The sequence below is a fragment of the Mus musculus genome, chromosome 11, assembly GCF_000001635.26.
Source record: "Mus musculus strain C57BL/6J chromosome 11, GRCm38.p6 C57BL/6J".
Classification (NCBI taxonomy): Eukaryota; Metazoa; Chordata; class Mammalia; order Rodentia; family Muridae; genus Mus; species Mus musculus.
The window spans coordinates 80,153,856-80,181,046 of record NC_000077.6 but is presented as its reverse complement, the minus strand read 5'-3'; the positions used below and the strand labels follow the sequence as shown (position 1 = coordinate 80,181,046).

The window sequence follows — 27,191 nt, the reverse complement described above, 5'->3', positions numbered from 1 at the left end:
TAGAAGTAGACCTGTAGACCAGTCTGATCTCAAATACACAGAGATCGGCCAGCCTCTGCCTCCGGGAGTGCTGGAATTAGAGGCAGGCACCACCACTACCTCCAGGCTTTTTTGCAACGTTTTATGTAATCTTTTTTGTATCTGTTCTGGTTTGGTAAATACTTTTATCCTAGTATCTCCTTTGGTCAGTATTGTTCCCTGCAAAACCAAGGACAAACGCCACCACTGAAGGCCACACTTTCAATCCCTCCCATGAACTTTGAAACAATGTCTCACCAGGTTGGTGTTCTCAGACTCTTTGGCTCAAATGGTTCTGCCTGAACCCCCTGAGTGCTTGGGTCTACAGATGTACCCTCTGTGCCTGGCTCTGCTGATATTGGATTCTCAAAGGAAAACCATTGACTTTGAAGAGTGAAGCCTGGATGTTTTATCAATGTTTTAATATGAAAACTCAAATCTATATAAAATGTTCACAAATAGGAAAATAAATGTCCATTTACATTTCATCTAGACTCATCAGTGGTATGCTCTCTGTATATAGATACAGAAATACACACACATACATTCCATTCATGTACATATATACATATGTATATCTGATTTTTTTTCAATTGAACCATTTAAAAATTGGCCATAAGCCGGGCGTGGTGGCGCACGCCTTTAATCCCAGCACTCGGGAGGCAGAGACAGGCGGATTTCTGAGTTCGAGGCCAGCCTGGTCTACAGAGTGAGCTCCAGGACAGCCAGGGCTATAAAGAGAAACCCTGTCTTGAAAAACCAAAAAAAAAAAAAAAAAAAAAATTGGCCATAGACATCACTACATTTTACTTCAGTATGTGTCCCAAAGGACAGGAACATTCTATACAAACACATCATGATTGTTACAATTTTACAATATTGTCATCTAATATACATCCAGGCCCTAATTTCTCCAAAACCAATTATGTCCTTTACAGTGGCGTCTTTTAAATTTTTATTTTGTGTATTGTTGTGAGAGTGTCTGATCCTCTGGAACTAGAGTTACAAATAGTTGTAAGCTGTCGTATGGGTGACAGGTCCTCTGCAAGAGCAGCCAGTGCTCTTAACTATTGAGCCATTTACCCAGCTTCAAGGTTTCTCTCCATCTCGCTCCCATTTTTTAAAATAAGATTTATTTATTTATTTATTATGTAGTGTTCTGCCTGCATATATGCCTGAAAGCCAGAAGAGGGCACCGGATCCCATTACAGATGGTTGTGAGTCACCATGTGGTTGCTGGGAATTGAACTCAGGACCTCTGGAAGAACAGCCAGTGCTCTCAACCTTTGAGTCATCTCTCCAGTCCTTCTCCCATCTTTTTGAAACAGAATTTCTGTGTAATGCTGGCTGTCCTGGAACTCACTTTGTAGACCAGGCTGGCCTTGAACTCACAAAGATTAGCCTGCCTCTACTTCCCAAGCACTGGGATTAAAGGCATGCACTACCAATGCCACCCAACATTAAGGTTTCTCTCTTTTTAAAATCCAGGTTCCAAACAAGAATCCCAAATTGCATTTGTTGCCATAACTTGGTACAGGCTTTGTTTTTTTCTTCTTTGAATGAGGGTTTCATGTAGCCCAGGTTAGCCCTTTACTCTCTGTGTATAATAGCAGAACCTCTGATCGTCCTGCCTCTACTTCCCTAATGCTAAAATTATAGGTAGTATCACCCCTGGCTTTGGTCTGTCTGTCTGTATCATCCCCTCTCCTCGTTTTTTGTTGTTGTTTGTTTGTTTGAAACAAATTCTCTATATGTAGCTCTGGTTGTCTTAGAACTCAACTATGTAGACCAGGCTGGCCTTAAACTCAAAGAGATGCACCTGCTTTTGCCTGCTGAGTGCACAGACCTAAAGGTGTTTACCACCATGCCTGGCCCATTTTACCTTTTATAATCGTGTCATTTGAAGAATCCAGGCTGGCTGTATAGCAACATGTAAGTAATAAATGAATGTCTGAGGATTTCTTCATAGTTAGGTTTAGATTAAACTTTAAAAATTTTGTCTGGATGCTGTGGGCACTTTTTTTTTTTTAATTGCAACATCCACCCCTATCTGTAGTTTTTGTTGTTGTTTGCTTGCTTGCTTTTGTTTCTGTTTTTTGTTTTTAGTTTTTCTAGACAGGGTTTCTCAGTGTAACCTGCCCTGGCTGTGACTGTCCCAGATCTGCCAGTCTCTGCCTCCTGAGTGCTGTTTTTTTCTGTTCTGGTTTTTGGTTTGTTTGTTTGTTTGTTTCTGAGACAAGGTCTTGCTATGTAACTCAGGCTGAACTGAACCCCCAGTGTAGTCCAGGTTGTCACTGGGCTCATGGCACCCTCGCCTCTTGCCTGGCATGCGTCACCATGGCCAGCTCTTGGTGCAGTTATGAGGAACCCTTCAGGACTTCTAAGCTTGGAGAGCTGAATTCTTCTCCATACCAGCTCCTCAAGACTGAGGAGAGTTTGCTGGAAGGAGCACGGGGAGTCGTAGGATCAACCACACCCTGGAGTTCACTAGTGGGGCAGCTGCTGGCCTCAGGGCTTCCTTCTGGACAACTAGGGCTGAGGTGAACACTTCTCCAGAACTTCAGATGCACAGTAGCCAGCCAGATCCTCCGAGATGGGTCACCCCAGGCCACAGCCAGTCTCTGCTGATGTGGCTGCAAGGGGAAAAGGGGGGTTGGGAAAGGCAGCCATGCTGGTGCGGTTCCCCGGCGGGACATGTGTGTTCTGACGGAGGGAGCCAGGACAACACTGAAACTTTAAATGAGAGAGAGAAGAAAAAAAAAAACAGACCAAAGGAGAAAGACAGAAGACAGAGAGGAAAGGAGTGGCAGAGACTCGGGGATTCAGCCCCACGGAGAGCAGAGAACAGCTGTCAGAGTGCTCAGTCAATTGGCTTCTGTGTCCTTGGGCTTGGGAACTGGATGGTAAAGACAGTTGTGGGTTAGGTTTTTTTTGTTTGTTTGTTTTGTTTGTGTTTTAGGTTTTAGAAACAGTCCTGTTATGTAGCTGCAGCTGTCCTGGAACTCACTATGTATACCAGGCTGGCTTGGAACACACAGAGTTCTACCTGCCTCTGCCCCCAACACTGAGATCAAAGGCCTGGGCTAGTTACCACACCAGGCTGAGGTAGTTGTAGCCATACTGGTGAGTCTAGGGAGGCACCAGGGCTCCCCCCACCCCCCCGCCATTGGGGTCACCTGTTCGTTTTTTTCCTTTATGCCCTATAAGCTCAGCCCTGGGCCAGAGCTTCCTCCCTAACTCAGTGTTCATAGGGTTGTCAACAGATGGGAAGAGTCTCCTTGTGACAAACACATCTGGGGTGAAGAGGAGGGAGACAGAGAGGGCTGAGGAAAAAGAGAACACTAAAAATAGCCTTCCCTCTGGGTGGGGAGGAATCCAGAATCCCTGTGGGTTCCCGGCAGGCAGGGTGACCTCTGCTAAGGATCCCAGGACAGGGTTTTCTTGTGAGAAAAAGGACAAGGGTGTGAGGGAATCTGCCCAGAGGGTAGAGCCAGCCTCTACTATTCTGCTAGGACCAAACTCCTCCTGAAGTTCATGAGGACTGCTACATAGAGGAACTTGGTGGAGTAGGGACTTTTTGGCCAAAAAAAAAAAAAAAAAAAAAAAAAGTGCAGTGTGTGCTTTTCTAAGGCAGGAAGTGAGGGAGACTCAAAAAAAAAAAAAAAAAGCTGAGTCAGGCCCCTCTGGGACTGTAGTGAAGGAGCCCTTTTCTGCCCTCACCCAAAAGAACCCCCACCCATCCCCCACTTCTCACTGAGGAGGTGGAGGGGTGACAAGGGACTGGACAAGACGCCCCGCAGACTCTCTAGCCATTCTCGCTGTTCCTTTTCAGTGGGGCAGGTGAAGATGAATTTCCGCTCCGGAGTGATGACGGTAAGTCCAGCCTTCCAGCGGTTCCCTCGGATGCCCTTGGGCAGATCTTCCCATACTTCATATCCCTGCTCATTGCTTCCCAGAAAAACCTGGCCCAGCTCAAAAGCATCCTGAAAATGGAAGGCATAGAGTCATCAGAGGCCTTGGGGCAGAAGAGCCCTTGCAGCCTGGCCAGTCCCAAGGTCAAGTTTGGTAAAGAGGTGTGTATGTCATTGCCAGATTTGACTTTAATTTGAACTGTTAAAACCTCAATTACATTGCACACAAATCTGCTGAAAATACTAACTATTAGGGAATACACCAGGCACGGGGAACTCAAAGGCATTTTTTGCTTTGGTTTGGTCCCTGAGGATTTCGCCTAGAGTCTCAAGCACGCTAGGCAAGCATTTAGCAGAGGCTAGAGAGCTCTCTCTCTCTCTCTCTCTCTCTCTCTCTCTCTCTCTCTCTCTCTCATTTTGACATTAGGTCTCACTAAATTACCCAAGTTAGCCTTGAAATTATTCTGAAGTTCAGGGAGTCTTTGAATTTGCAATCCAACTGCTCCAGCCTCCCCAGTAGCTAGGGTTACAGGCTGGTGCCCCTGGGCCCAGTTCAAGCACTTTACATGTTAGCAACTAATATACTCATCATGGCCACTTCTGAGCAAGGCATTCACGCTAAGCCAATATTTTGCAGAAAGGAAATGTAGCATCGGAGAGCTAAGTGCATACCTAGCCTAAGGTATGGCTCTGCCACAGCAGGGCTGAAACTAAACAGAACCCAGGGTCCCGCCAAACTGGACTATTCCTGAGCCTATAGCCCTAGCCACTCCACTCCAGACCTCCTGGTTACAAGGGAGCGGTAACACCTCACTTTAAGCACAACTAACAGGAGGATCTGAATGGAGCTGAGTGGGAAGCAGGGGTTCAGGTGTCCTGTCCTGGGTTCCCCTGCCCTAGGATTCTGGGAGATGGCATATTATGAGTCAGCACTAGCCAGCCTGACTGGGAACGTGCTAAGGAGAGATCAGGAATGACTCTTACCAGGGGGTTCTTATAATAGAGCAGCCTCCGTTCCTGCGGATCCAAGGCAAACCATCTTTTCTTGAAGGGTTCTCTATGCTGCAAAAGAAGGAACCTCTTAGGAAATGTGACAAAGTCAGGCACAGGGGTCAGTGCCAGTTCAGAGAGAGGTTATCACACTGGTTCTCCAGCCTGGCTACTGCAGTCAGACATGCACTAGAGCTTTTCCCTGGGGCCAGTTCCTGGGAATGCATACCCTCCCCAGAAAATGGCCCCGTAATGGCTGGACAGAGACAGAAGTCCAGCCAAACTGGTTCTAGGGTCCACAGGTCTGGGCACCTGGTCAGACTCTGGGTTGTATGTTTTGTTTGTTTATTTGCTTGTTTGGTTTGAGACAGGTCTCACTGTGGAGTCCTAGCTAGGCGGGACAGGGATCCCTCAGCGTGCTGGAAGGCAGCATCTGCTCAGATCCCGAAGGCTTCAGTCCAGCCCCTCTCTGCCCCCAACCTCCTCCCTCCTTCCCTCCTTGTTAGTTTTGCTCTGCACCTCCAGGTGCTGCCTAGGAGTGAAAGGGGTACCTCCCTCTTTCTTGGGCTGTGACAAATACATCTCAGAAGAAGGAAGCCAGGGAAGTCAGAAGTGGCTCCTGCTTACAAAGTTGAAAGTGCTGCCCTTGGCTCAGGGAAGGAAAAGACCTGAGGCAAAAGCCAGGGACTGTTCCTGGCTTCTGAGGGAAGGAGTCTATCACCACCACTTGACCAGTTTCCAACTTCTGAGCTTGCTTTCTTTCTTTCTTTCTTTCTTTCTTTCTTTCTTTCTTTCTTTCTTTCTTTCTTTCTTTCTTTCTTTCTCTTTCTTTCTTTCTTTCTCTTTCTTTTTTCTTTCTTTCTCTTTCCCTTTTTCTTTCTTTCTTTCTCTTTCTTTTTTCTTTCTTTCTCTTTCCCTTTTTCTTTCTTTCTTTCTTTCTTTCTTTCTCTTTCCCTCTTTCTTTCTTCCTTCCTTCCTTCTTTCTTTTCTTTCTTTCTTTTTTTTCTTTCTTTTTTTTGGAGACAGGGTTTCTCTGTGTAGCCCTGACTGCCCTGGAATCTTGCTTTGTAGACCAGGCTGGCCTCGAACTCACAGAGATCCACCTGCCTCTGCCTCCTGAGTGCTGAGATAAAAGATGTGTGCCACTACCACTGGGCTCCTGAGGCTTTTTTTCACACTGTCCTCCAACACCTTTCAGGTTTCTCTTATCACCTGTCCTGTAACACATTATATAATTGTGTTTTGGCGTTGAACCCCTGACCTTATACATTTGAGGCAAGCCCTCTGCCTTGAGCTATACTGCCACACCGTACCTCACCTTATTAAATTTCCAGTTTGAGACAGGTGTGGGGGGCTCACTACACTGTGCAGACTGTCTTTGACTTTGTCAGGTTAACTTCAAACGCAGTCCCCTGCCTCAGCCTCCTAACAATCTGGGTCTGTGCAGCCTTCGTTTGGTTTACAGGAAAGACCAGGCTCCTCCCTTGTGAGGCAGCTCCTTGTCCTCCTTATTGTAGTGAGAGGGCACAGGACCTGGTGAGGGCGTGGGCTCAGGGGAGCCAGGCTGAGTGTGCCGAGGAAGGGTTCAAGGTCATGTGTTTTCAGACTAGCCCAGGTCTCTCTCTGACACTGTCCTGGTGGACTCCTAACACAGCATCTGCTGAGGCCCTCTCTCTAGGGAGTTCCTTTTCCTCGTCGCTTTCCTGGGGTTAGAGTCTAATGGCGATCGGAGGAAGGATCTAGTGAAGATGACAGGGTGGGACATGAGAGGAAGAACCCCTCAGAGCCATGCTGGGTCACACACCAGCCAACTCCTAGTCTCTACTCAGTGTGTCAGCACAGAAGCTCACAAACACTGGTGTTCTTCCCTTTCTTCTCCCGCCCACTCGCCGGCCCCACCCCCACCCCCCGATTTTCTCCTTTATCTGTGGTTGGAATAGAACCATATTGAGTAATACAGAAAACACTAGGATGTACCTTTGGACCAGTCTTCTCCATGAAGCCTTGTTTGAGGTAGTTCCTGGTGATGAGAGGCACGAGCTGGAGGGAGAGACAGAGGCTGACCCCTATTTACACCCAGAGCTTAAGGTTTCAAATTAAACTTGGCCCCAAGACACAGAGAAGTTTGGGATGGGGAAGGGTGTATGGCTTATGGGTTATACTTGGAGTATGTGCTGGATATAATACAAATAGCTCAGCAAAGCCAGTCCATGAGCCCCAGTATGGTTTCCCAGCATGGCTCAGTTATGCTCTAAGTACTCCATTCATCTCAGATTATATAGATCAGGCAAGACTGTTAAGAGAGCCACTTGACAACAGGTATGGTGATGCATGCCTTTAACCACAGCACTCAGGAGGCAGAGGCAGGCAGATCTCTGAATTTGAGTCCAGCCTGATCTACAGAGTGAGTTCCAGGACAGCTGAGGCTACAGAGAGAAGCCTTATCTAAATAAATAAATAAATAAATAAATAAATAAATAAATAAATAAATAAATAAATGGAAGAGGAGGGGGAGGGGAAAGAAGAAGAAGCAGAAAAGAAAGAAGAAAACTAAGGCATAGAGATGTGGGAGAAGACTTTGCTGATGTCATTCGGCTGACATGACAGCATGAAAAGGTGGGATTTGCACTCAGGACTGACAGGCAGCAGGCCAGCTTCCCGTGTACCATCACACCATGGTACTAAAAATGTAAAGATGGCAGAGGCCTTTGACCAGATGCCTCACCATACCGGTGCCAGCTGAGACCCGGTCACAGATTCTGACACTGGCCATGAAGAGGAGATAGCAGGGTAGACACAGTGAGGAAACTCTGGCCAAGGTGTTAGGAGGCCACCAGAATCTCAGCACCACTTCTGGCTCAACCAGATGTTCCCTTGGTAAGCTTTCTGTCTCTGGGGGTCCATTCCCTACTGTGATCTCCAACAGCCCTACAGCCTGCATTCCTAGACTCAGAGAAGCTGCCAGGGGTTAGAGTGACTTCCTATGCTTCCTGGTAGTGGGGAGATAGGGACTAGACAGACCTAGAGCATCAAATGGCAGTCTAGATTCTTAAGGACATAGCAGGGCCCTGCAGCTGCAGGGGCAAAGTTGAGGGAATCACCACAGGAAGCAAGAGAGGGAAGCTGAGGCCCCAAATGAAAATCTACACCAGACTACTCCATCTCTCCTCAAATATATTCTATAGGATTTATTCTTAGTTTGGAGAAAATAGGCCCCAACTGTTTCATATTCTCAATTTGAACAGGCACAGGGTTAGTCTAGACCCAAGAGAAACAAGGGAAGCCACCTGGCTGGAGTTTTCCTTCAGTATTCTTTCCTGCACTTCAGACATTGGCTCACTATATTAGCCTGGCAGGGGCAGGGAGCCATGGTGACAGATGAGCACACTGAAGCTCAGAGACCATGTCATCTTCTGGACAGCACAGTAGGCTCTGACTCAGGTCTATGTGCACATCTTCAATTCCCTCCTCCCTCCGTCCACTCCCAACATGGTTTTCCTGTATATCCCAAGCTGGCCAGATTTTGAACTCACTCTTTGGCTCAGGCTGGCCTCAAACTTTCAGCAGTCATCCTGCCTCAGCCTCCAAGGTGCTGGGATTATAGGCCACTAAACATACTTTCTTCCTTCCTCAGGCTGGGAATGGACCCCAAGGTCTAACACAAACGAGGCAAGTGCTCTGCTGCTGAGCCACACCCCCACCCCATGTGCCTTTCAGGTGAAAAGATTGTAACTCCACAAAGACTTCCTAGGTTTCCAGCACTAAATTCTTAAGACTGAGCACCACACCTAGATATAGGAAGGACAAGAGCGAGAGACAGGCAAGTGTGGTAGAAATATGGCTGATGACGGAGGCAAGAGAACCTTGGGGACATTGGTCAAAAGATGGCTTCCTCCACACAGGTAACCAAACAGAGGAAGCCGGGCCAGATCTAATAAGGCTGAGCACCTGCCCTGTGCCCTCCCCTTTGCCCTCCCCTTTGCCCTCCCCTCTCCTGGGTCAGCAGTCAGCACCCTGGACTCTTCACTGAGTCAGCAGTAACCAGCTCTGGGTGCTGACTAAGCATCATGACCTCAGCTTTGAGCCTGACCCCTGTCCTTGCTGGAACTGTGCCTAGGGAACTTTGAAACGGGTACATCACAGTTACTCAGCTCCCTGCAAACCCCAGGACGAGAGGAACATTTAGGTTTTCAATGAGGCTCTAACAGATGAGACTAAGAGATCACAGGTTAAGATGGTCCCATGGCTAGCGTGCTTGCCGTGCAAGTGTAAGGACCTGACTTTGAACAACAGTACCCACATAAAAAAGCTGAGCTTCTGTCATGAGGACCATAATCTCAGCACTAGGGAGACACAGACCAGAGGATCCTTGGGGCTCACTGGACGGCCAGCCCAGCCTAATGGGAAGGCACAGGGCAATGGAGAAAGATTGTCAAGGTAGACAGCATCTGAAGGATGACACATGAGACTGACTTCTGACCTCCACACACATAGACACACATGTGTACATATAAGTACACACACACACACACACACACACACACACACACGCCCACACCTTTCATTGCAGCACTTGGGAGGCAGAGGCTGTCAGATCTAGGTGATTTCCAGCCCAGCCCAATCTGCATAGTGAGTTCTAGGCCAGCCTGGGCTACTCAGTGAGACTATGTCACAAACACCACCACCAAACCCAAATCAAAACAAAACAAACCCACATCCTCAATCACAGAACCTCAGAGCTTAGAGGGGACCCTGAAGGAGACCTGGACCAGCCACCATCTTCCTAATATGGAAATGTGTTCAGAAAGGTACCTGTAAGGCTCACACAGTATGTCAGTAACAGAGCAACTGTGAGGGCCTAGGCCTACTGGCTTAAACTACCATCTTCTGCCCCATGTCATTCCTGTTCCCAGACAAGGCTGCAGGAAGTAGATGTAGAACCCAGATGTCTGGGGACAATCGATAGGAAGTCCTCCGCTTACTGTTACCTTTACCACCACAGGCAGATCCCAACATCTCCCAAGGACCAAGCATCACAGGACACAGCTGTGGAAGGGCAATGGGAGCAATCACCAAACCCAACTCTCAGTTCTAAGTAATTACTATATAGGAAGGGTCCAGATAAAATGGGCTAGAAGCACTGTGCATACAATAGGTAGGCTCATTTGCATATTTCAGTGGGAAATTTCAGAAAGATGTTCAAAGGCTGAGGCCCTTGACCCCACAGAGAGTTGTTTTACTCCAGCCTTCCTAGGCTTAACTGCAGTAAACCTTGTCTAGCCCCTGTGTGTCTTAGGGGTCAAGAGACAAGCAGAGAAAGGGGGAGGGGATGGAACACGCAGAAGTCAAGTCCACATTTAGCTCACCTCAGACTCTGGGAGATCAGGAAAGGCCAATTTCAGGTATTGCAGGCGGGCTGCACGGAGAGCATTGAACCAATCCACTATCTCCTGCCAGGAAAAATGCAAAGCACACACAGTGGTGAGATGGGCGGATGTGGGAGAACCTTGCTGACAGGGCTACAGGGAACGGGGTCACTACTTCACACACACACACACACACAAACACACACACACACACACACACACACACACAGGTTCAGGAAATACACACTTCACACAGTCCCATCAGGGAACATCTGGAAAGGGTGATTATCAGAGCCCAGGGGACTGCCCTGAGCTAGTCACAAGTCACAGACAGGAAGAGCTTCCAGCCACGGAAAAAGACAAGTGTGAGCTGCACAAAAAGGCTTAGTACACTTCTTTAAGTTTAGAAGACACTCCTGGATTCCTATTAGGAGACTGGTGTGGAGTGGGGCTAAGACTGTATTCCTTAGCATTAAGACTCCCAGGGGCTGTGATGCTGTGGGGTGCTGGGACACAGTTCTTCAGGTGGGGGTGGGGGCTGCATGTGGAGACATTCCTCCATCAGAGATGCTCAGGAGGGACCTGGAATGCACAGGCCAGCCACAAGGGGATGTCACACTGAGAGCACATCCTTCATAATGGTGAGCCAACATCGTCTCACCGGAGAACCACATCCCCAAGGGTTTCTCAGCTCCTCTCCAGTCAGCCATCCTGTCTCCTTCCTACCTACCTTCCTTCCTTCCTTCCTTCCTTCCTTCCTTCCTTCCTTCCTTCCTTCCTTCCTTCCTTCTCCCCCACCCCGACCCATGCTTTCCTTTCCTCATGTGTATGTGTGCATGCCTACACCCACACGCATATATGTGCCCCAGAGTGGGCCCACGAAGGACAGAAGACAGCCTTGGAGATCCCCTGTAACTGCAGTCAGAAGCAGCTGTGTGAGCCACCATGTGAGTTTAGGGAACTGAACCCAGGTCCTGTGCAAGAACAGCAAGTGCTCTTAACTGCTGAGACATCTCTCCAGCTTCCCCCTCCACCTCATTTTACAATGTTTAGAGAAGCCTTCTACAACTTCTGTATCTCCAGAGTCCTTTTTACTTTTTTGTTTGTTTTTTAGTATGTATGTATGTATGTATGTATGTATGTATGTATTTATTTATTTATTTATTTTTGTGGTGAGTCCCATGTAGTCCAGGCTAGCCTCCTCAAACATCTAAGTAGCAGAGATTAGCCTTGAACTCTTTTTTTTGTTTGTTTGTTTGCTTTTATCAAGACAGGGTTACTCTGTGAAACTTTGGCTATCTGTGGACCAGGATGGCCTTGAACTAACAAGAGATATGCCTGCCTCTGCCTCCAAAGTGTTGGGACTAAAGCATGAGTCACCACTGCTGATGCTGAAGACACCGAAGACACCACCGCCTGGCTAGCCTTGAACCCTTGATTCTCCTGCTTCTTCCTCCCATGTATGGCGACTGCACATGCACACCACATCACCTCTTCATTTTATTCTTATGTTTGATACAGGAGATTGTCATGGAGGCCACACTTGAACCTTGTTGTCCTCCTGCCTCTCTCTCTCATCCCCACTCCAATCACTACCCACATTCCCACCACTCCACGTGCTTCTCCTTCCTACCCTACCCACCCTTTGACCTATGACAGTCCATTCATTGCATACATTAGTTTAGATGTTGTAATAAATTCCTGTGCAAGTATTTCACAGTGGTGAGACACAATGGAAGCCTTCTAGGTTGCTCCTCCCCACTGGGTTGCTCCTCTCCCAGTTTCTCTGAGACCTGATCCTCAACCTCATACCCCAACAGTCCCCACCCTGCCTTGGATACAGCAGATGGACCAATAAAGAGACGGGACTGGACTTATCAGATCTGCTCTCTCCCAGGAATCTGGGATGGAGAGGCAGAAAGACTTGCTGGGAGATCTGTGGTGCAGGGCACAGAGGTCATGCACTGATTGAGGAAGTCATGTGAGTGCAGACTCAACAGAGAGCAACAAGTTCCTTTCTACGCCCAAAGCCAGACATAGCCAGACAGACACACAGGCCTAGTGGGACTTCTGAGTCTCCTGTCCTGGTGTTTGTTAAGGGCGTTCTTGGCAGGGTATGTTGGCCTATGCCTACAATCTCAGTGGGAGGAAAGTTGAGACAGGAGGATTGCTCCAAGTTCAAGACCAGCTGAGCTACATAGCAAAATACAACTCCTCCCTAAAAAGGAAAGAAAATGAAAATCAAAAGTTCTTGGGTCTTAGGCATTCAGAAAATGGAGCCACCTCAGAAAAAAAAGGAACCCAGCATGTACTTAGGCTATATTTATATTCGCAGCGTAAGGAGAAGAAAAACAGTCTTACAGGCCTGAGCAGACAGAAGCTGCAGCCCAGGGTGCTTCCATCACCTCTCACCACTGTCAAATACTTTCAAGGTGATGTTTCCTGGTCACTCGGTGCTTAAAGGCCCCGTGGGAGCCAGGTGTGGTGGTACACACCTTTATTCAGCACTCGGGTGTGTCCAAGGCCAGCCAAGTCTACACAAGTTCCAGGCTAGCCTAGATTACCAGGTATGAATCCTTCAAAATAACAACAATAACAACGAAATCCTCAGCTGGGCGTGGTGGCGCACGCCTTTAATCCCAACACTCCGGAGGCAGAGGCAGGCAGATTTCTGAGTTCGAGGCCAGCCTGGTCTACAAAGTGAGTGCCAGGACAGCCAGGGCTACACAGAGAAACCCTGTCTCAAAAAAACAAAAACAAAAAACAAAACAAAACAAACAAACAAACACCCAAAAAACAAACAAACAAAAAACCCAACCAAGTCCCCAAGCAAACAAAAACCAATCTACAAAGCAGGTAAAAGCCATGAGAAAGGGCTGGAGAGATGGCTCAGTAGTTAAGAGCACTGACTGCTCTTCCAAAGGTCCTGAGTTCAAATCCCAGCAACCACATGGTGGCTCACAACCATCCGTAACAAGATCTGATGCCCTCTCCTGGTGTGTCTGAAGACAGCTACAGTGTACTTACATATAATAAATAAATAAATCTTAAAAAAAAAAAAAAGCCGTGAGAAAGGTGGGCATTAGGGAGCAGTCCAGAGTCACCTCCCCAGTTTGAGGAACCCTGGGAAAATCTCTTCCTCTAACTCCAGATAGCTGCTGCCCAAGGTTCTCTCACCAGCAGAATCATACTTACACATAAAATAAAAGGAAGAGATCTAATTTTAAAAAAGTGTCTTGGCCGGGTGGTAGTGGCACACTGACCCCAGCACTCCAGTAGCAGAGGCAGAGGCAGCCGGATCTCTGAGTTCGAGGCCAGCCTGGTCTACAAATTGAGTTCCAGGACAGCCAGGGCTATACAGAGAAACCCTGTTTTGATCCCTCCCACAAAAAAAAAAAAAAAAAAAAGTTGTTAAATGGATGCTGGACTGAGGAACTCTCTACTGTGTGACCTGAGTAAGGGACCTGATCTGTCCCTGTCCCTTGAATGTGGGGAGAAAGTATTTTCAGGGTTGTCAAACATTCAGACATGAAGGCTAACAGTCACCAAGAGCACGTCTGGCAAAGTTAAATGACCCCACAGTGTCAGCCAATGCTTCTCCGTGTGTACTTAGCATCTCTGCCTGTCCTGTCACCGACTCTGCTGAGCCAGTTCACTCTCACATTTATCCTTTGCTTGACTGTTCTCCTCCTACAGGCTGATCTCCCCGTCTTGCTATGAATCCTAATTCGGCTGCAAAACCATGATCCTCCTGCCTCAGTCTGCCAAGTGATGGGACTACAAAGTTATAATGTTTCCTAAACATTTTTGTGTGTCCTCATCACTCAAGACTCTGTGAAAGTTTCTAATTGAGCAGGTCTCGGGTGGACTGAGACTAGTTTTGCTTATTTATTTTGGGACTGGACAGATAGATGGCTCAGCAGTTAAGAGCACTGGCTGTTCTTCCAGAGGACCCAGCTTTAACTCCCAGGACCCACACTAATCTATAACTCCCATTCCAGGGGAGTCTGATACCATCTCCTGGCCTTGTGAGCACCATGCACGAATGCGATACACAAACACGATGCAGGCAAAACACCCCTATTCATAAAATCACGTATTTTCTTAAAAGGTATTTGTTTCTACTTAATGTGTTTTACCTGCAGGTATGTCTATGCACCAACTAAGCATCCTGCATACACAGAAACCAGAAGAGGGCACTGGAGGTCCTGGAACTGAAGTCATAAACTATTGTGTCGGTGCCGGGAACTGAACCCAGGTCCTCTGCAAGGGCAGCAGGGGTTGCACTGAGCCATTCCTCCAGGCTCACAAGATCTTAAGTCATAAGGATGCTCTTGGTCCAGTTTGACATGTGGAAGGAAGGATCCTGGCCCTGTCCATTGACCCTTCCTCCTCAATCACAAACTCTACCCTACCCATACCTGCCCTTTCTTGTTTGTTTGTTTTTGTTGTTATTGTTATCGTCGCACTATGTAATCCAGATTGTCCTGGACCTGAATCTATAGACCAGGCTGGCTTCAAACTCAGAGATCCACATGCCTCTGCCTACCTAATACTGGAGCCTGGTGTGTGCCACCATAGCCAGTGGATTTGCTGTATTTGGCTAAGGTCCCGGACCTCTACTAACTTTTCTCTCCCTGATGAGTGTGTACTGCTCAGATACATTCGCAGTACTTGTTAGGTTCATCTATATCCCATTCTGCCTCCCTCAGATCTCTGATTCAGAGTATAAAGTGGAAATAGATAAAGACACGCAGCAGCAGCAGCAGGAGCAGCAGCAGGAGCAGGAGCGGCAGCAGCTGAAGCAGTGTGGCGACAGTGGCAGCAGGTCTCCAGAAGCAGCTGAGTGCATGATAGATAAAGCTTGCAGTGGAGGTGATGAGCTGAGCCCATGGACCAGGCGCCATGCTGGAGGCTGCAGAAGTAACTTGAGTCATCTCACCTTCCCACTGTCATGATAAACAAACAGGTTCCTGGTGTGGCCCTCTTTCCTGTAGGTGATCTGCAGCCCGTGGGGATGTCCTATCTTCTCTGTCTGGAAGGTGGCGTTTAAGTCCTTGATGCTGATGACAGCCTTTGGGGCTTTACCCTAGAAGAGAGAAAGGATCCTCAAGATACCGATGGCAGCAGGTGCCTTCCTGCCAAGGGCTTCAGTACAAGCCAGCCCCTAATACATAACCCTGGGCTGCTCTGATAGCCCCTGAGCTGGAACGGGGCTGTTCACACATTTTAGCCACAGAACCTTTCCTGGAGCAAACCGAGCACTCGTGTGAAATAAATAGCCAGACATCAGCTCCTTGGAGGACACGTGGTGGGAGGACCAACAGATGCCCCTGCACCAGCAGGAGTCATACTGAACTCTTCTCTGGCTCATAAGTTTTAAAACACAAATTTAAGGGCTGGAGAGATGGCTGAGTGGTTAAGAGGTTAAGAGTGCCAATTGCTCTTCCAAAGGTCCTGAGTTCAAATCCCAGCAACCACATGGTGGCTCACAACCATCTGTAACAAAATCTGATGTCCTCTTCTGGAGTGTCTGAAGACAGCTACAGTGTGCTTACATATAATAAATAAATAAATATTTCAAAAAATAAACAAACAAACCCCACAAATTTAAATCCCAAGCCCTGGACCTTGAGCTTGCTAGACAAGTGCTTTACCACTAAGGGACACCTCCAGCTCCCTTTTTCTATTTATCTGTTTGTTTGTTTGTTTACTTACTTATTTATAACCTGTCACTAAGCTATACCCAAGTCCTTCTATTATTCTTGTATACGATTTTTTTTTTGCTAGAAAATGTTTAAAATTTTTACCTATAGTGTAATATTGCTACTGATATCCATTTTGGAAGCTTGTGATATTTATACTGTGTGTATGTCTGTGTACCTGAGTTTATATCTATGTGCACCATGTGTATACAATGCTCTCAGAAGACAGAAGAGGGCGTGAGATGCCCCGGAGTACAGGAGGTTGTGAGCCACCTAATGTGGGTGCTGGAAACCAAACTTGGGTTCTCTGGGAGAGCAACATGTGCTCTTAGCTGTTGAGCCATCTCTCTAAACCCTACTTCATCCCTCTTCATTGCTGAGCAGCAGTTAATTCTCACTTATATTATCATTTCCTTAGTTAATTGTAAGAGGAAATTTAGTTTTGTGGGTTTTCTTTTTTCTTTTTAGAATTGGGCTAAACTAAAGTTCTCTCTTCTCTTGTTTTGTTGCTGTTTTTGTTTTTGTTTTCAGACAGAGCTTCTCTGTGAACCCCTTGCTGTCCTGGAACTTGATCTGTAGACCAGGCTGGCCTCATACTCTCAGAGGTTTGCCTGCCTTGGCCCCCCGAGTGCTGGGATTACAGGCATGTGCCATCATGCGTGACTGCCCAGGTTAGTCTTTAACTCTTGGGCTGCAACTCCTCCTGCCTCAACCTCCAGAGAAATTGTGACTCTGTTTAGCTTAATTCTTTGCACAATCCAAAATTTTTACATAAAAATGAGTTACTTTCATAATTAAAAAAAATTCTATTTGGGGAAAAATATTTAAAAAAGAAAAAGAAAAAGAAAGAAAAGAAAAGACTCATATGGAGAGCAATCCTGTAATCTCAGCACACAGGAAACCCAGGCAGGACAACTGAGTTAGAGTTAATGGCCCACAGGGGCTACACAGCAGGACCCCATCTTGAAAGAAAATTGTGCAAAAGTGAAGACAGGCTGCTGTCACCCCCACTGCCTTTAAAACACAACATACTGGACTGGACTGAGACTGAAAATCAAATAACCTTTATCCAGCCAAGGAGGAGACCCTGTCATGGAGACCAAGTTACAGCCACCAGCCACCAGTGGGGTTTGGGCCCTGCCTGACCACAGGAAAGTTTCTCTTCCTCCCTTGGAAAAAGCAGTCAGGATTTAAAAGCATCTGGCCCCCACTTTCCCCCCTTACACTCTGCCCTCAGTCCAGGACATACCAGCTTGCCCTTCTAGAACTGTCTCCTCCTCTAGGAGAACATCAGGGAAACACACAGACCAAATGCCTCAAGGTCGAGCTACCGAGCTCAGAGCTCGTCCCTCTGCTGCTCCTTCACATTCAACTTTGTTAGCACTTTTCGGTTTTTTGTTTTTTTGTTTTCCCTCTGTTCTCTAACACTGGACCGCCCCAGGGCTCACTGTGGTAGCTGGCCTCCAAAGATACCCTCACCACTTCCTTCTCGCCCAGTCGTCCCCAGGAGGATGTAGAACTGTATCCCTCCCTGTAAGGAAGGCTGGATGCATGATTTGTCTTGACCCTGTAGCATAGAGTTCCTGGCCTGGCCTTTTGAAGGCTTGGCAATGTTGTTCTTTTATTTGTTTGTTTGGTTTGGTTTTGATTTATTTTTAGGTTTATCTTGTTTTATGTGTGGAACTGCTTTGCCTCCATGAAGGTATTGTGTGCTAGGTACATGCCTGATGCGTGGGAGTTCAGAGAAGGGAGTTGAGTCCCTTGGAACTTGAGTTAGGGGTGGTTCTGAGCCACGAGGTGGGTGTGGAGAACCACACCAGAGTCCTTGGCAAGAGCGACAAGTGCTCTTAACTGCTGAGCCATTTCTCCAGCCCTTGTTTAGACAGGGCTTGCTATATTGCCCAGGATGGCCTGAAAGTCACCATGCAGTCAGCCCAGGCTGGCCTGGAACTCACTGTGTCCATCAGGCTGGCCTGGAACTCATAGATACCCATGAGCTTCTATTTTGGGGGCATGGGGATTAAAGGCAGGTGGCACCAAGCAACACCCAGCAACAATCACTTTTGCATTGAAGCAAACAGCGTCTGTGCCTTAAAGAGGCTTGAGCCAGCTGTGCTAGGGATGATAGAGCGATGTCCAGCCTGCATCAAACCCTGGACTCAGTCCCTAGCATCATAAGAAGAAAAAATAGAACAAGTAGACTCCTGACTGACTGACCATGGGGTTCTCCAGGGCAGTGGGCAAGAGAGAGGGAGTTTACTTTTATTTTATTTGTTTAATATTTATTTATTTATTAAGCAAGGTCTCACCATACAGCCCTGGGTGTCCTGGAACTCACTATGTAGACCAGGCTAGCTTCAAACTCACAGAGTGTAGCCTGCTTCTGCCTCCCAAATGCTGGGATTAGTGTCACAAGTCATTTGCCCAGCCTCATTTAAATGAGTAAACCAAATACGTAAATATATCTCAATTAAAATTGTTTTTAGCCAGGTGTGGTGGCCCAGTCCTATAATCTGAGCACTCAGAGGGCTCTCTATGAGTTCAAGGCCATCCTGATTTAAGTAGTAAGTTCCAGACTAGTAAGGGTTACATAGTGAGACTTTGTGGCAAAAAGAAAAAGAAAAAAAAAAAAATTAGAGAACAACGACAATGTGAAATGGACCAAACTAAGCTGACTTTTGAGTGACCAAAGTGTGGCTGCTGGCGGGCTGGGTTGATGGTAGCCAAGGAGAAGTAGGAGAAAAATCATCCTTGCCAGGGCTGCTCCTGAGAGACACAGGCGGCCTGGCCTCTTACCTCCTCCTTGGTGTAGTACTTCAGGAGGCCTTCCCTCGACAGAAGGACAAACCGCCTTCTCAGGAACTGTGCGTTGTCCCGTCCTCGCTTCCACAGGAACCCTTCTCGGTTACCTTAACCACCAAGGGCAAGAAATGAGCCATGAAGTCAAATAAATAAGCTAACCTGAGGCTCAAGGGACTGAGTGTAGAAGAGCCTCTACCCACCGCTGGAATGTAGCCAGTCTGATCTGTCCCTCTCAGGTGCGGGACACAGGTCCTATCTGGGGCACTTTATATGATTTCAGTCTCCCCCCACTGTGCAAAACCCTTCTTCTTCATTTCTCCACGAGGTCCCACTGCTTCCTGAGAAGAAGGCAGGGGTAACGGGGCCTGGGATCCCAGGATTTAGGCTGAGGAAAGGGAGCAGTTATGAGTTCAATGCCAGACTTGGCTACATAGCAAGACCTTGTCACAGAAAAACAAAAAAACAAACAAAGAAAAAAAGTGTTAGGGAAATGGCCCAGCAGTTAAGAGCACTTGCTATTTTGCAAAGGATCCAGGTTCCATTCTCAACACACACATGGTGGCTCACAAACATCCATAGCTCCAATTCCAGAGGATCAGACACTCTCTTCTGACCTCTGAGGGCACCAGTATTACATGTGGTGCACATACATACTTTTGGGCTAAACAATCATGCACATAAAAATAAAGATTTTTTTAAATTTAATAAAAAAAAAACAGGGAAAGACAGAGAAGAGGGGAGGAGAGGGGAGGGGTAAAGAGAGGGGGGAAAAAGAAAGAAAGAAAGAAAAAATTCTTAAGAAGCCCAAGTATTGAGAGACAGGACTAACTCTGAAGGAGGGCCTGGGCTGGGGACTGTGACTCAGCTGGCAGAGTCTCTTATAGCACGCAAGGAGCTTTGGATTTAGCCCCCAGCATTGCATAAGGCCCGTACTGGTGGCTCTCATCCTAACATTCTGGAGGTAGAAGCAGGAGGAGCAGGAATTCAAGGTCATCCTTGGCTATACAGTGAGTTCATGAGTTCAAGGCCACCCCGAGATAGATGAGACCTTGCCTCAAAAGAATGAAGGGAATGTGTGGTAGTACAACCTTTGATCCCAGCACTCAGGAGGCAGAAACAGGTCTTTATGAGTTTAGGGCCAGCCTGGGATACATTAAGAGTTTCAATCAAGTCAGAGATATATAGTGAGGCTGTATGTATGTACGTATGTATGTATGTATGTATGTATGTATGTATATAGCCAACTTTGACATTGACATATGCCAAGTTTAAGAGTATAAGAGTGATCCTTCGGGCTGGAGAGATGGCTCAGAGGTTAAGAGTACTGACTACTCTTCCAGAGGTCCTGAGTTCAATTCCCAGAAACCACATGGTGGCTCACAACCATCTATAATGGGATCTGACGCCCTCTTCTGGTGTGTCTGAAGACCAGTGTACTTATACATTAAATAAATAAATAATTCTTTAAAAAAAAAAAGAGTGATTCTTAAGACATCTATTAGTTGGGGAATAATTTGTACTCCTAGAAATCCTGGAAGCTGAGGTCCTTCAAGACCTTTGTCGATGGGCAGTGGTGGCACACGCCTTTACTCCCAGCACTTGGGAGGTAGAGGCAGACAGATTTCTGAGTTTGAGGCCAGCCTGGTTTACAAAGTGAGTTCCAGAACAGCCAGGGCTATACAGAGAAACCCTGTCTCGAAGAAAACAAAAAACAAACAAACAAACAAACAAAACCCAACCAGAACACAGACCTCAAAACATTAAGATGGTAACTTTTGGGCTGTAGAGATGTCTCAGTGGCTGAGAATATTGGCTTCTCTCTCAGAGGATCCAGGTTCAAATCCCTGCTATATTCACATGGCTCAAAACTGTCACAACTCCAGGGGATCTAATACCCTGTCCTGGCCCTGGCATGCACTGCATACATGTGGTGCATATACATGCATACATACATATATACAAACAAACATACATACATACATACATACATACATACAAAACAGTAACTTTACCTGGATGTGAGACAGCTTTGTCAATAGCCGTAAACTCCTGTCTTTCATACTTAGCTCGAATCCATTGTTCCTTTAAGACCCTAAAAAGAGAATTTTTGGTTAGTTGTGTCTTCAGTGTCTTCCCACAGTGACTTCCCAGACTCTGCAGCAGAGGGTGGGGACAACCCAGGAGCTGCTGTCTCAAGATACCCAGAGGTTCTCCTCCTTAGGATAGTTAACATTAGTGCTGGATGGTTCTCTGTAGTGGAAGTCGGGTGTCCTGTGCTCTATGGAATATTCAGCTAGACCTCTGGTTTCTATCTCCTAAGTAGCCTCTGCTCTCCAGATAACACACCAGGGAAATTCGTCTTCTTGAGAAACACTAGACTGACCCTCAACCCTCTGAATCAATGATGAAGATATCAGCTCCCTGGATACTTAACCTGCCCCCACCACCAGCTTGGGAACTTGAGCAGTAAATGTCCCGGATCTACTGATGAACTCTGGCCCACCACACTGAATAGAGCAAACTGACTCAACTTTCTGTTTCATGTCTTTTGAAATGAGGTCTAGCCTATCCCAGGCTGACCCTGAGGTATCTAGAGTAGCTGAGATTGACTTTGAACTCATGATCTTCCTGCTTCCACCCCATACCCCCCATGCCACCAAGTGCTAGGATTACAGATGTATGCCACCATATCTGGTTTTATATCAGGCAGTAATAAACCTGCCTTCCCTAGAGTCATTCCTATGTAAAGAGCCCAGCACTACATTCAACACAAAGTACAGTGGGTTGTTTGTTTGACAGTGACTTACTATGTTGGCTGGCCATGAACTCACAGAGAACCGCTTGCTTCTGCCTACCAGACAGTTAGAAGGTATGCTTCCCAACACCAGGCTCACGGCAGGTTCTTACTGCTAACCTTGATCAAATGTTATTCTTGACTGCTGTGAAACTGTGCAGCTGAGCGCAAACCTGTCTCCATTGTTTGTTCCTTCTTATCTTTTCCAGGTACGTGGTCCAAAGGTTAGGACTGAATGGCCTGGGCACAGGAGTGACCTAGAACTGTACATCTGACCCAAACAGGTCACCTGGAGCTCTGGGTTGCTCTGAGCTGTATAGGCCAAAAGTTAGAGACCGACTGGAAGCCCTCCCTGGTGCTTGCTGGGCAGGACAGCAAGCACCTGCAAGAGGATTCGCGGCCAGCTGCAGTTATTAGTCAGCCTGAGAGAAAGATGGCTGACAAGAGCCATGAGAGTATAGACCCAGTCACACATGAGTCCCCGGTGTGGCTTCTCCATCCTTCTCCTTTTCCTTGGTCATGTTTGAGCTCCTGGTATTATGATCTTCTTCTTTTTCTTCCCTCTTGTTTCCTCTTTTATAAAAAAAATATACATTTATTTATTTTGTGTGCATATGTATGTGCCTAACTGTTCACTCCACAGTGCACGTGTGGAAGTCAGAGAACACTGTGGGAATCATTTCTCTCCTTCCTTCGTGCAGATTTCAAAAATGGAACTTGGGCTTTTGGGCTTAACGGCAGGTGCCTTTGCCCACCAGGCCATCTTGCAGACCTTTGCTGATATTGTTTTGAAATAGGATCGTGCCATACTGTAGTCCGGACTTGTCTCAACCCCCAACTCCTCTGGCCTCAGCCTCCCTGGCCTCCCTAATGCCAGGATTACAGGTGTGCACCATCACACTTGGTATGGGATTGTCCTTCTTGAGGGTGACTTCATATCTGTCCTTCCTGGTGTCTGATCTTCAGAGCCCACATAATCTTTTGGTACCTGAACTAGGCAAAGCTAGAATTCTGTGACTTACAGTCAAGAGTTCTTTCATTGTTTGAGGTGAAGCTCAGAGGTAGAGGACTGGCCTGATATGCACAGTCCCTGGTTTTGATCCCCAGCACTTCCTAAGGTACAGCCTTTCCCATAAGACAGAGAAGATGGCACCAGGCCCAGCATGAAGATGGGAATATTGGGCTGTAACACCAGCACTGGGGGACAGACTAGAGACTGGGGACTCTTGTTCTGCTCCCCAAGGCAGGGAATGTAGTAATTTTAAAACTGGAGAGAAGAGGCCACCAGCCCTCAGTTAACAGGGATTATAATGCAAAAACATTTCTGGGAGTTACAATAAACAATGCTGGAGGGGTCAGTGTAGAAAGCCCATGCAAGAGATGCTGTTCAGGGCCTTGGGGCAAAGGCTGTGTGGTAGCAATGCGGCAAGGTGGGATAGGTTCTTTCAAATGGAGTCCAACATAACTCTCAGAGGCGTGAGGGACCTGGTATCGCTGTAAAGTAGACACTGAGAAATGCATGCTGGGTGACATGGGAGATGCTTCAGCAAATGATGTCATTTCATTCACATCATGTTGAAAGGCATGTTCCTGTTTAACACTTTTGAAGGAGGACTTGGGCTAAATGCAGAGGGACATCCAAGGGGCTTGGTGTCTTGGCCACCTTCTTATAGCTGGGTAGCAGTAGAATTGTGGGGAGGGGAAACCTGAAACCCTCTGCAGATAAAGATGTGCTTCCTTGCCACTCCACATTGGCATCACTAGGCCTTGGGTCACCTAACTGTAAGACCACAGAACCACCAATTATAGTTATGTATGTTGTGCAAGGCCTGGGAGTGCCACGCTGAGATTCAGTGGTTCAAATATAACTTTGCAGCCATGCCTGCATGGGACTGTGTGTGTCTACCTGGGGTCACGAGTTTGGGGTCACTAGGTTCTATGGTCCTTCCCATCCCTCTCCTTTACAACCCTCTTGCTAGACTGGGTTTTCCTAGTGTCCCTTCACACCCATCAGTTTCTGTCTCCGAATCATAGGGTGACAGTCATCCTTTCAGGGTGACAGTCATCCTTTCAGGGTCGCTGAGGGTGTTTGGCAATAACGCACGCAGCATTTAACACGGAGCTCGCCACACTTGGAAATGCTCCACAAATATGAGCGGCTTCTGTTTTGTCTGAGGTGGAGTCTCAGGTAACCCATGCTGACTTCCACCTAGCTGTGTGGCTGAGGGTGACCCTCTCACTCAGCTCCTGAGCATCAGGAACACAGGCTTTTGCCACCACGCCTGATTTCAGGCAGGATTTCTATGCACCCTCCATGGTAATACCAAATCCATCCTTCCATCCAGATCACAGGAGAACTCACCTCAGACAGGTACCAGGGACAGAAAAGGGCTGGGGACACCCCTCCCCAGGTCACTCACTTACAGGCAGTCGTTGGCCTGAGGGACATAGTAGAAAGCTGGGACTCTTGCTTCAAACTTGGCTTTCACGTTGAGGTTCCCATGGTGAGTCATGAACTGTAAGACAAGAGCAGATTGGCGTAATTGTAGAACTTGAAAATGAACTTGAAATGAAACCATGGCTCACCCAGAAGACTGTGATTGTTGGGTGTGGTGCCCACACACAGGCCTTACTCCTAGCAGAGCCTGATAGATCTTTTGAGAGTTCAAGGCCAGCCTGTTCTACACAGGGAGTTCCAGGACAGCTGGGGCGATGGAGAAAAACCCTGTCAATAAATAAATAAATAAATAAATAAATAAATAAATAAATGCCTGTGGTTTTCACTGGCTCTGAGGCTGGGCCAGGAGAAACTGCTTCTCAGGAGCCATCTCACCAGACATGGATAACCCTAGTTTGGTATAACGTAGGGGTATTGACAACTATGCCTTATATAAGAACAGCCCCTTATAGTTCTCACATCATAGCATATTGGGTTCTCTCACTTATTTTAACACTACTATTCTGTTTTTAAAGAGGACACCGGGGCTCAGAGAGGTTAGGTGGCTTGTTAAGGCACAAAATGAGGATCTGAAGCCAGCTCTGCCGGACCACAAGGCTCATGTTTTTCTCTCTCACTCAATCCACAGACAGCCAAGCCCCCTCTTAGCCCTTAAAGCCTACAGGAGACTGGGGAAGCTAGAAAATGAAAATGGCTGCCAGCCCCGTAGAATTCCCCATGTTACCAGAGACTCAGAGTGGGCATTGTGTCCAGTGATATGTTGATGCGCCAGTGGGTGTGACATAGCTGGGTTAAAGGCAGAGACGCCTGTTTTTTTTGTAATTTGTGTCTCTGGACACAGCGAACCCTATCTTGCTCCCTGGGGACCCTGGAGCTGTGTCATAGACATGTATTGCCTTTGGACTCCTGGTGATCTCACTTGCCCCAAGTGAAGACATTGCAGGGGCTTAGAAGGCAAAAACCTGTGAGTGTATGGGCTAGCTGGCTGAGTACCCACCTTTCCTTCCCCTGGAATAGAAGCCTTGAATGGGTAAGCCACTTTGTCTTTTCAGTGTGCTCTTTCCCACACAGAACAGAGTAGGCTTCCAGTGATGTCTGTGTGGATTGAATGGTAAAAAGCCCAGTCCAGATCCCACCATAAAAGGGAAGTACTCGGTAATGTTACCCGCTTCCCCCGTGGCCCTTAAACCTCTGTGTTCACCAGTGTGACGTTGGCCTGCCTGTTCTCTTAAGGTTTTCTGGCCAAAACGCCTTTACCCCCTAAGCTGAGGATTCCAACATACTAACTTGGCAGGGAAGCAGAGTGGGCTGGGAAAGGGCGAGGGACCTTAGGCTATGAATCTGATGTTTCTCTTCCTCACTTCCCGTCTCCTACGAATGATGACAGTAACTTAATTCACTTTGTGTCTGGGCTTATAGACATGTCCACTACATGGGTGTGGAAACATACTCCAGAGTCAAGAATAAGGCCCTAGCGCCAGGGCTGGAGGGCTCAAGAATGAAGAGCACTTACTGCTCTCGCAGAGGACATGGGTTCGATTCCCAGCACCACCATGGCCGCTCACAACTATTGGTTACTCCAATTCCAGAGGATCTGGTGCCTTCCTCTGACCTCTGAGCTCCTGCGCATGTGTGGCATACATACACTCAGGGATACACACACACACACATACACACACACACACACACACACACACACACACACACACACACACACACACACAAACTCAGGGCCTTTGCTAAGACACTGTGTTTCCTCTCATTAATCATTGCACCTCTCTGGGCTTCATTTTCCTCCTCTGTGGAATAGGAGGAACACCTGCGTCCCTCCTCTTCTCCCTCACGCCCAAGTCCAAGAATCTGCACATGCGTGCCAGTCTACCTCCACCATACTGTCGTCCCAGAAGTCCAGTCTCACGGATTTAACTTTGCTGATGTCTGGGAAGTTGCGGTGGACGCCAGAGCAGTGGAGACAGATGAAAATCCCCAGCTTGTAAGAGGCCCAATCAGGATCTGCAGGGTGGAAGAGCAGGACCTCCGCTGAGCTGGACAAGGCCTGGACTAGGGTGCAGGGACAGGCTGGGCTGGACAGTTAGGATTCTGGGTCGGAGGCAAGCTCTGCCCACGCCGGCAATCCTTTTTCTCTTGGTCCCCAACCTTGGACAACTGAGGTGACAGCGTGAACCGTGCCTAGCCCACCCTTTGGCTCGATGACACCCAGGAGACCTCGGAAGGGGGAACGGAGGAGAGCAGGCAAGTGAGGGACTCGCTTGGAGGCTCAGGGTTCGGGGCCAGCCACATCAGCATCCTCAGTCATCGCGCGCGGCAGTGAGGGTCGCGGGGGCCCAGGAGGCACCAGGGTGAGGACCTCAGGGTCCAAGGGCGCGGTAAGGGCCGGGGATCGGAAATGGTGTCCAGAGCAGGGTCCTGGGTGGTAAGGTGCCGGGTGAGAGAGCGAGAGGGACCCAGGGCATGGACCGCATCTGATGCGGAGCGGGGACCGAGGTCCTGGGCTTCGGGAGCAGGGAGACGGAGAACCGTCGGGGCCGCCCGAAACTCTCCAGTGAGAAGGACTGGGGTTCCAAGCGAGAGCGAGTCTGAGTAGCGCGTTGACGTGCTCCTAGGGAAGGAGCGGGTGGGCCAGGAGCTGGGGCCGTGGCTGGCTGCACCTGTCCCGCACACCGCGCCCTTACCCGCTGCCCCGCAGTCGGCGCAGTGCCCGTTGCCGGTGCCCGCAGCCTGCAGCAGCTCCAGCAGCCGCTTCTTGTTGCGCTCGCGGTCGCCCATGGCCGGCCCAGAGGTCTCAGCGGGGCTCAACCCTGCCACCTCTGTGCTTCCCGCTCCTGGACGCCCATGGTCCGGCGTTTCCCTGTCCGCCGGAGAAGGATTCAGATCCCCAAGGCTCCAGGACAGTTCGGTCGCCGACCCCGCCCACGGGACAGCAGGCCCCGCCTCCAGGTCTTCGGAGACGCCCCTGGATAATATGCCCCGCCCCAAGGCAGCTCAGCCAAGCTCCACCGCCTAAGGGGAGGGACAGAACTACACCAGATCTAATCTAGCCTGGCTAGAGACCATGGTTTATTCAGTCGCTCTGTACCCTATTGCCCACATCTGGAAAAGAGGCATGTGAGACTAGTGTGGCTATTT

General features: G+C 48.1%; 1 protein-coding gene across 3 annotated transcripts; it reads right to left on the bottom strand.

Moving 5' to 3' along the window:
* Nucleotides 1–2,219: 2,219 nt before the first annotated feature.
* Adap2 (ArfGAP with dual PH domains 2) lies at nt 2,220–27,003 on the bottom strand. Of its 3 annotated transcripts, NM_172133.1 has the most exons (11): nt 26,738–26,885; nt 25,927–26,057; nt 24,011–24,102; nt 20,805–20,884; nt 18,787–18,899; nt 15,228–15,374; nt 10,286–10,369; nt 6,897–6,959; nt 4,914–4,991; nt 3,773–4,001; nt 2,220–2,651 (listed from the first exon to the last, which is right to left on the bottom strand). In NM_172133.1, exons 1-11 carry the CDS (start codon nt 26,829–26,831, stop codon nt 2,617–2,619), a joined length of 1,146 nt encoding a protein of 381 aa, NP_742145.1. In that variant the 5' UTR covers nt 26,832–26,885; the 3' UTR covers nt 2,220–2,616. The 3 variants fall into 3 exon arrangements, 2 of the variants coding, with proteins under 2 accessions (NP_742145.1, XP_006533036.1); XM_006532973.4 differs by lacking the exons at nt 2,220–2,651; nt 3,773–4,001 and adding an exon at nt 9,908–9,965 and having other exon boundaries at nt 4,913–4,991; nt 26,738–27,002; XR_001779957.2 differs by lacking the exons at nt 2,220–2,651; nt 3,773–4,001 and having other exon boundaries at nt 4,955–4,991; nt 6,897–9,965; nt 26,738–27,003.
* Nucleotides 27,004–27,191: the final 188 nt, after the last annotated feature.